General features: G+C 34.1%; 1 protein-coding gene across 2 annotated transcripts in view; it reads right to left on the reverse strand.

Moving 5' to 3' along the window:
• Positions 1-12,029, reverse strand: part of LOC107454366 (aldehyde dehydrogenase, mitochondrial) — a 28,315-nt gene that overhangs the window by 7,232 nt on the left and 9,054 nt on the right. For both annotated transcript variants that reach the window (XM_043054341.3, XM_071184851.2), the window contains exons 4-8: positions 8,868-8,994; positions 7,724-7,785; positions 3,993-4,235; positions 2,143-2,245; positions 741-925 (exon numbers count right to left, since the gene is read on the reverse strand). In XM_043054341.3, coding sequence (XP_042910275.2) covers positions 741-925; positions 2,143-2,245; positions 3,993-4,235; positions 7,724-7,785; positions 8,868-8,994 — 720 coding nt within the window. The remainder of the gene's footprint in view (positions 1-740; positions 926-2,142; positions 2,246-3,992; positions 4,236-7,723; positions 7,786-8,867; positions 8,995-12,029) is intronic.

Raw genomic sequence — 12,029 nt, forward strand, 5'->3', positions numbered from 1 at the left:
TTTTCTATCCCATATTATCTCGGGCAAGGGAAAAAAAAATTAAATATTAGTCTTTGTATATGTTCACATCTTCATAATCTGAAAACTCATCTGCAGTAGCTGCAATTTCGCCCGTGAATGACATTTTTCTTTTTTTTTTTCAGCGTAAATTCAGCAACCATCGTACATACAATTGTACAAAACACGTCTCACAAAACTACCAAACAAAAAAATTGGCAAACTTCCAATCACATCAGATTATTATTATATCTTGTTTTGCTTCAGGCCGAATAAAAACGTGATAAAACGAAACATATTGACGAATTCTCTCATACGTCCGAGTTTACTCGGGATGATAAATATTTGCAATGCATACATACCCGAGTTAACTCGGGATAGTAAGGGAAGCGGTTAAACTGTGAACTGCAAATTTAAGGTCTCTTCAAATACTGTCTCATGTCACAACTAATAAGAGTTTACCCCCTTCTAGTCAATTATCATCAACTAATAAATAATTTCCAACTTACGCCAGAGATTATTTAATCCGGAAACATGGCTGTCAGAACACAAAAATATCGGGAATTAGACGGATCACTTCATGAGGTTATTGAGAAAATGAAGAGAAATATAGGGTTCGGGAATTCAAAAAATAAGCTTGCGGAACAGAATTCTTAACGCACGTTCGTAGTCCCGCGTTTAAGAATAGACACAGTGATGCAATGTTTAGTCATACTATTAAAATGTATCTTTATATAAATAACCTGTGGTCCATGATTGGTTTCCGTGTTGAAAGGATCTCCTAGAATTCTCTGTTGAGCCTTGGCTGCACTTTTCTTCACAAACTCATCATAGATCTTTTCCTGGACAAATGTCCGAGTGCCGGCACAACAACATTGACCCATATTGGCAAAAAGAGCTCCATACGCTATCTCAACCGCCTCATCCACTGAAAAAAGAATTTCTTTTCAATCATGCCTTTGTACCCAAGTCAAAATCTTTGATGGTTTTTTAATTGATGGAGCAATATTATCTTGATAGTCACCAACATAAGTAACTATCACCTCCTCAATGTAGAAATTCGGACTCATTTATGATGGTTCAACTTTAGAATAACAACTTATTTTGATGGTTTGTTCATGCTGAAACATCAGAAATTCCCATCATAGTTCCTTAGAAATCAAATGTTGGAACGATCATGAACCACCCCAATGTAAGAATTCGGACTGATGTTCGATAGGGCGACATGAAAGGAAAAAAAATCTAAATTTCTTTTGATGGTATATTCCTGCTAAATCAATAAGAATTATTATTAAACCTGGAAATGCATTGTTGGAACCATCATGAACCCTCAGGAATCGTCATGGATTGTGGGTGTCCATGAGAGTTCAGCTTCTCTTGATGGGTGACCATCATAGTATTAAAGTAGCATTTTCCATCATGGAGTGATGGAAGTTTGTTGGCATAGTCATGAACTCATAATGTTGGATCAGGGTGACCATTCAATGAGGTTGTGGACCATCATGAGTCGCATTGAAACCGACCATCAAAATGCATACCTGCCAATCCTTTCGAGGATGATTTCTCCCAGTGGTAGTAAAATAGAATTACAATTTTAGACAGAAACATGCGCTGCATTTTGAGAAAGCTTATGTTTGCTAGAAAAGCAGTATTACATATTATTATACAGGCTTCATTTTTTTTAAAAATAGTGGTGATCAAAAAGATTATAAATTAAGTTTATAAATGCAAGGAATATATAAAAAGAATACATTTTACTACCACTTTAAATATAGAAATAAAATTTCACGTCAAATGCGTAAAAGTTGGCAGGTATGAAAATATTTTGATGGGACCATCAAAGAATTTCGACTTGGGTAATGATTTAAATGACACTAAAAGAGATTCTAGACACATTTTAATGAGTAAAAAAAAATTACATTACCTATAGTAGGATTATACCTCATTATGTATATAACAAGTTTAATAACGCTCCCCTATGGATATATTACTACCTATTGAAATCATTACTATTTTTTCAATTTCGTATGACTTTTTGTGCAAATACATGATTATGCCGTATTCTAGAAAAATTCTCCCCTCAAAAGATAAGCAATACTTAAATGCATCTTTTGTAACATAGAATATTGAAGAAAGAGAATATACCGTCTGCATCATCGAAAATAACCAGTGGACTTTTACCACCCATTTCTAGGGTCACTCTCTTCGCATTCGATGTCCCGGCTGCTGTTAGGATCAATTTCCCTATCTAAAAAACAAAATGATTATCTTTATATATATTTAATTTATTTAATAATAATCGATAAAAATTTTAAGATATAAGGTCGAATTTTTTTTTTAGCATTTTGATGTAAATTTTAATGCACCTTTAAGCACTTTTTAAAAACGCTACGCACCATGGACAAATAAATGCTTTTATAATGACTGACCCAGACAGAAAAACAGAATTCTTTAAAAGATTCCTACATAATTCTTTGTTTAACAGACAAAGAAATAGGAAGAGACCGTTTTTCTTTTCTTTTCAGAAGAAAAAAAATTTCACAGAAAAGCAAAAGTAATTATTTTAGTTCTGAATAACAAGAGGCTCTAACTGAAGTATCACGGGAATTTTTACTTTACAACCAGGGTTGGGCTTTTGCCGTCAAAAACTGGTTTTTGACATGACAGTGGTAAAAACAGTGTTTTTACCGGTAAAAACTGTCAAAAACCTACCGTTTTCTTTAATTTATGGCATATAGCGGACAATATATTATTTTCACTTAATTGCCTTTATAAATGAATGTTGTAAACAATTGCTATTGATTTTGCAACTATATACATGTATTCTTATAGAAGGATATACATTCATACAGAAATATTGTGATATACTTATTGAAAATAGTGATACTTAACTTTTATCATTATAGCTTGATTTGCAAAGGATTAAAAACTTTGCACTTCTTAATTGTTAGAAATAAACAAACAAAAAAACTTGGAACTATTAATAAATTCAAGAACTTAAGAGAAGAATTTAAAATTTGGCATTTCTTAAATATTAGAAAAAAGCTAAACAAAACTTGTAACTACTAACAAACTCAGGAATGACTTGACATTCTTCAGTAATGTAATATGCCAAACAAAACGATGCTTGGAAATGTTGAAAATTTTGTTTAGTATTCTAATATTTTACTTCAAATAGTATGATTTGATATAATCATGTTGGAAAAATGCAAAAATCTGTTCTTAAATATCTTTTAGCAACTTTTTTTCTAATTTTATTGCCCAAAAATGAATTAATTTTAAATCATAAGCAGTTAAACTCAAATTAAAATACAGTTTTCTCAAAACTATGGTTTTTTGACATTTTTGACAGAGTGGTTTTTGACATGACGGTAAAAACCATGGTATAAACCGGTAAAAACCATCATGTGTCAAAAACTTGCCAACCCTGTTTACAACCAATAAAATATTTTTTTAAAATTAAAAAACTCTACAAAACAGAAAATGGCCACGTACAATGTCTGAAGCCCGTCTCTTGGCTACACTCTACTGTAGCAGCGATCTGGAAAATACAGTCCCGTCGCCTTAAGAATTATTGAGGAAGTTACTGAAACAGTTTAATTTCATAGCATTGCTTTGTATAATTCACAATACTGAAAATGATCTGGCCATTCATTCTCTTTTTTTAAAAAAAAAGAATTTTTATTATTTTAAAAGGTCAGTGGCTATTTCATTTTTCTAAATCATGTATTAGGCAGAAAGAATCCTTAAATAAAAAAATAAATACATAAATAGATTCAAAAGAATTGCTTCTAATGTCTACTGCGAAAAAAAAGAAAGGTTTGTTTTTAAATATTTCTTAATTTTTTCAATCACTGAAAACGGAAATTCTGAAAGTTAATTAGGGGTACCCGGGCCGTTCTAGCCCCCCCCCCTATGCGCGCTCGTCAGTGAAAGAAAGAAATGCGCACCTAACATTCCAAAGAGAGAACAATCAATTGAAAGAAAAAGAATACCTCCGTCGATCCTGTGAAGGCCACTTTGTCCACTCTCGGGTGTGAAGCGATGGCAGCCCCCGCAGTCGGACCATAACCGGGAAGAATGTTGACCACACCGGGTGGGAAGCCAGCTTCCTTGATGAGACTGGCACAGTAGAGGGCTGTCAGTGGAGTCTGTTCAGCTGGTTTCAGGATGACCACGTTGCCAGTGGCTAAGGCCGGACCTATCTTCCAGCTCAACATGACCATTGGATAATTCCACTAGAAACATTTCGAGTCATTATTTAGCTATTCATCTACTTGACCCGCGGGTAGCCATTAACTAAAAATTATATTCGTCATAAAAAATTAAAGATGCCTCCAGAATGTGTTTTAAATAGGGCAGGGAATGAAACGTACCCACAACAATGAGATATTTGATAAGCCAATATCTTTTCACTGCTCATTTTTTCTCTCAAAACTGAAAGATTCTGAACATCTATAAATGAACCGGAATTTAAAATACGATGACGCAATCTTCGAAGTATAAGAATTAATCCAATTCAATTTTGCAATATAGGAGGGAATGTAGGTTGCCGTACTCGGGAAAATACGTGTGAGTTAAAAATTGTGTGAGTTGAAAATTGCGCGAGTCGCAAGACAGATGGCAGAATAGAGCCGTCGAAAGGGTTGAGAGGGAAAATTCTTTATATGCTTTTTCCTGTTGTTGCTGTATTCTTCGGTCATTAAGGCAGAAGGGGATGCGATTGTTCTTGTTTTAAAGTGGCGCCACCTATGGCCAAGAACTCAACTTCTGCCACACCTATACGTCACACCCTTTTATAGGGTGGACCCATTCATCCCCACATCGTAACTTTGACCCGAATATCGAACGACCTACCTGCAATTCAGTTCCCACCAGAGGTATAATTTGTTATAGAAACATGAAGGACTTTGTTACCGACAAATTTAACGTGCACCAGTCACCCTTTACGACAAGGGGTGTATTCAGCCGGCTGGATTTGAACTCTCATTCCCACGAACGTGAGTCCAGCGCCCTGCCAACCAGGCTATCCGGCCCAAATATGTTTTTTAAACTCTTTATATTCTTTTCGCAAACAAAATGATATTAAGTATTTACTCAGCTTGGTAGTATCTTTCGAAACATGTTTTTTTTAAAAAAGGCAGTCGCCCAATCAGAATTTGGGAAAGATAGCGCACGGCATTTTAGATATTTTCTAACAAATCATACAATTCTGAAATCAGCATTTATAGGAAGATAGTAAGATAATATACATTTGCCTGTTTTCATAATCAGGGGTCTGTCCAGACATTTTGTGAAAGGTCCGTTTTTCGTGAAATTGTGAAAAAATTACTCACATTCTTTCAACCAGGGTCCGCTTTTATGAATTTCTGCAAACAGGGTCCGTTATTGCAAAAAAAACTTTTTCAAGAAGGTTTTAAAATGTAAAGACATACAAGATTATGCTCAGCACTGTAAAATTATAATTAAAAAAATTAAATTTTTAAAAGTAAACAACAATTGCTGCTTTTAAATTAGAGATGCAACATACAAATATTTGGTATTTAGCCTATACTGCTGAACGCAGAATATTTATTTCGGACGAATAATGGAAGAATCGTTTGCCGAAGACAAAACTTAATTCGTTTACATCCATCTTTCTTGTTTTCTGCCCTGGAAAGGGTTTATTCGATTAACAAAATAATAATGAAGATAAACAAATTTGTGAAGGGTCCGATTAAACGAAAAATCATTTTGTGAAGTGTCCGTTTTTAAGTTAAAATATTTTGTGAAGGGTCCGTTTTTATGAAAAGATATTTTGTGAAGGGTCCGTTAACGGACCCAAATTTCTTCTAAACAAACCCCTGATAATGTCAAATTTTTTATAAACAAACCCCTGATAATGTTGATAAATATCTTTCTTTTAATAATGTTATGTCATGACAGTTTTTCAGCATCTTTAAATCTGCTTGCATTAGCTAACACAATAATGTAAATTGTTATTAAGTAGATTTTAAAAAATACATAATTTAATTGGACTGTCTGTTAAAAAATGAAGTTGTTGTAATTGTTAGGTTTTAATTTTTTAAAAATAAACTTTGTTGAAAAATTAGGTAATTGAAAAAAAAATTTAAAATAGACAATTGTACAGCATTAAATTAAAAAGCGCATAATTTTATCTCTTTCACATTTTGGAGAAAAACCCTTATAAGTTTTAAAAGTAATGGCAAGTTAAAAGTTCATTGAGAGATGTAAAGAAAAAAAAAAAGAAGAAAAAAACCTAAATTTTCACGATGCCGCCTATTGTTATTTTTACTTATTGCATATTTTGTCGCTCTATTAGTTAAAATGACATCTCTTATAATAAAAAAAAATCTGAGTTAGTCAATTTTTCTGATGCAAAAAGATTAGATAAAAAAAGGAACTTTAACATGAAATGTAAAGCAAGAAATAACCTAAAATTGTACATTTTTAACTTATTATATGAGCTCTATATACTTGTAGCTTATGAGCAGTAAATAAAACTTATTAATTTCCTTAATTATATATATATATATATCCCTCGTAAAAGAACGTAGTTTTTATAGAGAGAAATTACATTTCTTTTTTTTGTCCAATTCCGTAACTCAATGGTTGGTATACTTCAGGCCACCCCCCTTTGAACCAATAAGACTGTTCATCAAAAACAAAACTATTCAGGTTGATGTGCAGTATATATCATTTTTTAAAGAATAGGACTTCATTTTATATTTTTATAACCGTCGCTTAGCAGTCTCACTATTTTTCGGGTTTACGACTACTCGTGTTCAACTCCGTAGCCGTGTCACTTTGAACCCAATCCAGAAGACAAGGGAACTTCCGGATCAAGTATTGGGAGACATTTTGCCTTCGAGGAGGACTTTCTGATGGAATTAACCCATATTTGGGTTACATGGCAGGGGTCTGTTTAGAAGAAATTTGGGTCCGTTAACGGACCCTTCACAAAATATCTTTTCATAAAAACGGACCCTTCACAAAATATTTCAACTTAAAAACGGACCCTTCACAAAATGATTTTTCTTTTATTCGGACCCTTCACAAATTTGTTCATCTTCATTATTGTTTCGTTAATCGAATAAACCCTTTCCAGGGCAGAAAACAAGAAAGATGGATGTAAACGAATTAAGTTTTGTCTTCGGCAAACGATTCTTCCATTATTCGTCCGAAATTCATATTCTGCGTTCAGCAGTATAGGCTAAATACCAAATATTTGTATGTTGCATCTCTAATTTAAAAGCAGCAATTGTTGTTTACTTTTTAAAATTTAATTTTTTTAATTATAATTTTACAGTGTTGAGCATAATCTTGTATGTCTTTACAATTTAAAAACTCCTTGAAAAAGTTTTTTTTTGCAATAACGAACCCTATTTGCACAAATTCATAAAAGCGGACCCTGGTTGAAAGAATGTGAGTAATTTTTTCACAATTTCTCGAAAAACGGACCTTTCACAAAATGTCTGGACAGACCCCTGCATGGAGAGGAAGATCAAGAGAACCTCTCGCGGTTAGCCTGTCGGCAAAGGGAACTCTAACCCATGATCCGCCAGCATTGTGATCGGCGCGAGCTGGGAGCGGAATTCTAATCGACCAGCCACGGCTGGGATTCGAACCCGGTTCACCTCCTTGGACTGGCGGATGCTCCATCCCCTGAGCCATCGCGGCTCTTTAAAGAATATTACATGACTAAAAAAGAATGAATTGTACTTACAGGAATAATTTGACCGCAGACACCTTTAGGCTCAAGTCGGGTGAAGGAAAGGATGTCGCCGTCTGTAATGGAAATATTAGTATTACAAAACCGTGAAACAGGATGAAGGTTACAAGATTTTTTGGAAGAAGGTTTGACAAGATTATCGATAGAATTATGTTACATTTTAAACTATTCATGAACATCATTGAATAAAAAAAAAATGTCATTTAAAAGCAGATTCCGATTAAAGAAACCCCATAATGATAAGCCACACTTTTTTTACATACATATGATATGCACACATCAAACAAATGGGTTCCTCTTCCGAATACATAAGAGCTCATGGGAAAACACCCTAATCTTCTGGTTTTGGATTGGGTTGAAAATGACAAGGCTTTCTGAGTGGATCGTCCCCAAATTGGGTCGGCTGTTCAGCTACGGTTATAAAATAAAGAAAAGAATCAAGTGAAAGAATCATTTTTTTAATGTGTCCTATTTCAACAAGAACGGACACTAAAGACGTCTGCCTAACACCCAACCCTGAAAAAGCGCCTAGTCAGCTATGGCAGAAATGTCACCTTTCTTTGACCCGGGTCAGACGAAGTGGAGTGGTATGCATCTGAACTGGTATTCCTCCGTCCAAACCACAACCAGCGAGAGGTATATCAGATCTAACAGTCACTTTGCCGCGTATACGAGCAACACCTCCTAGAATAAGGAAGGCCTCAGCACGGATCAATTTAGTAGTCCGATGTGACGAAGTTAACTGCGCAGTTGATGAAAAATAAGAAAGATGTCATTACGTTCGGGGTACTAAGCTGCGCAGTGTTTGAAAATACGAAATATGTCATTACATTTGGACTACTAAAGGATATTTATGGTAACCCGTGCAGAGGCCTACTCTTTTCTAGGAGGTGTTGATACGAGCCGGTTATTTAAACGGCTATCGGGATCGAACTCACAACCGCCGGCTCTCCACCGGCGGAGCGCAAGAAAATAAATGAATTTCACCCGTGGATCTGTGGGAGATATGGAAAATAATTAGAATTCGATAACATCTTTATTGCGTACACCAAAATCGTTTTTTTTTTTTTTTTTTTTTTTGAGAAAGTGAGAGTGGTTTATCATTATATTGCCTTCATGAGAGAAAGGATGATGTTACCTGCAGGTATGGTCTTTCCATGAAACTTATCTGAGTAACCAGCATAATATTCTAGGGTTGCGATGGCAGCTTGGATATCGAATTCAGCTTCTACATAGGGTTTTCCATTGTCTAGAACTTCTAAACTCTAAGGGAGGAGTCATTCATTTTACAATTTTTTTAAAGCAATAGATATAAAACAAACAGTCAAAGATGGAACGTAAAGGATTCAAAAATAGAAAAAAAAAGTAGTATAGTGGTCATGATAGAAGCATACTTTTTTTTACAATTTGTATTCATTATACATAGGAAATGATGCATGACATATTGCATACGGCTTATTTGTTTGAAAAGTAAAATGTTTTTATTTTACCTATCAATAAATTGTTACGGTTTCCTTTTCGCTACATTCTATGAAATCTTTTATGCGTAACTATTCAAATTTGAATGATGTTCAAGAAATAGTATGGATCTAAGATTTATATCATTATACTAGTGTTATTTAACCCTTCGATCGTGTGGTCGCTCTCTGTGACTGACCACCTATTGAGTCTTACCAAAATACGACCGAAAAAGCAATTTTTCAGATGGCTAAGGAAATTTTCTTTACGAATTTTAAGTATTTTCTTAATCAATACTCATTGGCCCTAATGTAGTGTATGATAAACAATGACTGAAGAAAAAAATTTAAGCGAACTGAAATCGAAATATTTTAAAAATGCTGTCATCAAGCAATCCATTCATTTGTTATGACACATTTTAGTACAAGAATGTTTGACACTGTGTTATTTAATATGAATGAATGTTTCTGCGCTTCCAAAAGTACCAATACATCTATAACATTGGTTCTCAACGGGGGCGATACCGTCCCCCTGGGGGCGGTGAACTTGTTTTGGGCAGTAGGGGGGCGTTGGGTATGTTTTGGGCGGTAGGGGGGCGTTGAGCATGTTTTGTCATTCAAATTTAATTTTAAAACTTACAAATAAAATTATTAAATTAAGATTAATTTAATAAAAAAAATTTATAATAAAGAAAAAAAGATTAAAGTAATATAATAAATAAAGATTATTCTATACACTATTTGAAACAGCAATGAAACGAACTTATACGATACCTATTCTTCGATCCGAACCAACACAGCTCAGCGCATGAGCCAGTAGTTTTTGCCTCTGACTCATTCAAGCCATTTGGTGGAAATTGCAGTACATGCGCTTTCAGTATGAATGTTTGATTGAACCCGTGTTTCTTATAATGGTTTTCGTTAGCTTTCTTGCGGTTTTTTTTCCCCAGTTTCGATTAGATCTCATAGTTTATTTGGCCAGGTACGTACGCGAATTAGTTCTTTATAGTATCATAAATTATTTATTAATTTTGAGAAATAGTTTATTTTCTTTCATCGTTTGTATTTTGCTGACACCAACAATGTCGGTTGACAAAAAGAAGTGTCATCAATACAGTGTCACGTACTTGAAATTGGGATTTGTTCAATTACTGTTGAACTCTCAATTACCTATGTGTTTACTTTGTAATAAAGTTTTATCTAATGAGGTAAGGAAATCTTACCGTTAGCAAGAGCATTTGCAAAAAACTATATATAGATGAATTGAAATAGACTAGATACGTTGAAATTTCTTTATGCAAACTTTTGATGTCCAACGAATTTTCCCTTCAAGTTGATGAATCTACCTTGGCAGGTAATGCAGGCTTTACTGTAGGCATAGGTCCGGTTTGTAAAGGAAGGGAAAATTATTCAAGATATGCTTTTTGCAGGAAGCTTGATTGTAGATATCAAAGGTAAATCTATTTTTAGTACTGTCAAAGATTATTTTAAGGAGAAAAATATTCCTCTTGCGAATATTATGTCCATTGCCACTGATAGGCTCCTGCAATGGTGGGTCGACATCCTGAGTTTATCGCCCTTTTGGAAAGGGAGGTACCAGATATTTTAGCTGTTCACTGCGTGATTCACAGACAGTATTTAGTAAGAAAAAAATCTCAGCGACCGTTTGCATCAATCATTGCAATATTCCGTATCTGCTGTGAACAAAATTCACAGTAATGCTTTCTAAGATCGATTATTTAGACAACTGTGTAAGAAAAACGATGAAGAATTCAATCGCTTGCAATATACACCGAGATTCACTGACTTTCCAAAAGCTTCTGTCTCAATAGGTATTGGAATCTTTTCGACTCTGTGCTTGAGTTCCTCGAAAACAGAAATGTAGCTCTAAGAGACAGATTGCTAGAATTTAAGAAAGACTTTGCCTGATTTATCTGCAAAATTTAATGGCATTAATTTACAACTTCAAGGCGACGAGCTCAATTCGATCCCTACAAAATAAGATATTTTCGCTTTTCTAAAAAAAACTGATTTTGTTTTAGCAGAATTTTGGTTGGAATGAGTTCAGCCATGCAGGCAAAATTCTCTCTGATAATGCACATGCACAAGAATATTATCAACACCTTGACTCTTTGCACATGGACTTTTCTGACCATTTTAAAGATGTTTTGTTCCCTCGAAGTCCTCCAATGGGTTTATGAACCCTTTTGTAAATATTGAAACAGCAGAGGTTCAGATTTACGAGGAATCGGTCGAACTTTTAACTAATGAAACTTTGAAATGGTGATCGTCTCACAGAATTTTTACTTAACACAAAAAAGACTAAAATACCTATATTGCTCAAAAGCAGTCAAAATGACTGCATAGATTAACTAATGAATAAAGAAAGCATAACAAATGTATAAAGAAATTTGCTTAAAATAAAATTTAATATTTTTGTTATTAATTATTTTCAGTTATATAACAAGTTATTAGTAAATATTAACAATAAAAAAATTATATGTTGTACAAAAAGTCGCAAAATTCTAAGAAATTGTGTTATCATTGTTTTTCTAACTGAAATTAAAAAGCAGTCAAAATGACTTCCATGGGCAATCTAGTGTTAAAGGTAACAGTCGTCTCTATCTTGGACTGTAGACTATCGTTAAAATTTTTTTAATTACCTTCCCTGCCTCCTAACTTGTCGAATGTGGATTCAGTGCTGTTACGGATCTTGTCACAAAAAGAAGAAATCGACTGGAAATTGTGCAAACGTGGGTATTTGCATCGTCATCTCACTAAAAGTATTGAACCGAGCGTTAAGGAATTGGTTCTGAACCATTAAGTACCATCATCCCACTAAC

This window comes from Parasteatoda tepidariorum, chromosome 5 (genome assembly GCF_982258835.1).
Source record: "Parasteatoda tepidariorum strain Cologne lab strain chromosome 5, Ptep-v5.0, whole genome shotgun sequence".
Taxonomy (NCBI): Eukaryota; Metazoa; Arthropoda; class Arachnida; order Araneae; family Theridiidae; genus Parasteatoda; species Parasteatoda tepidariorum.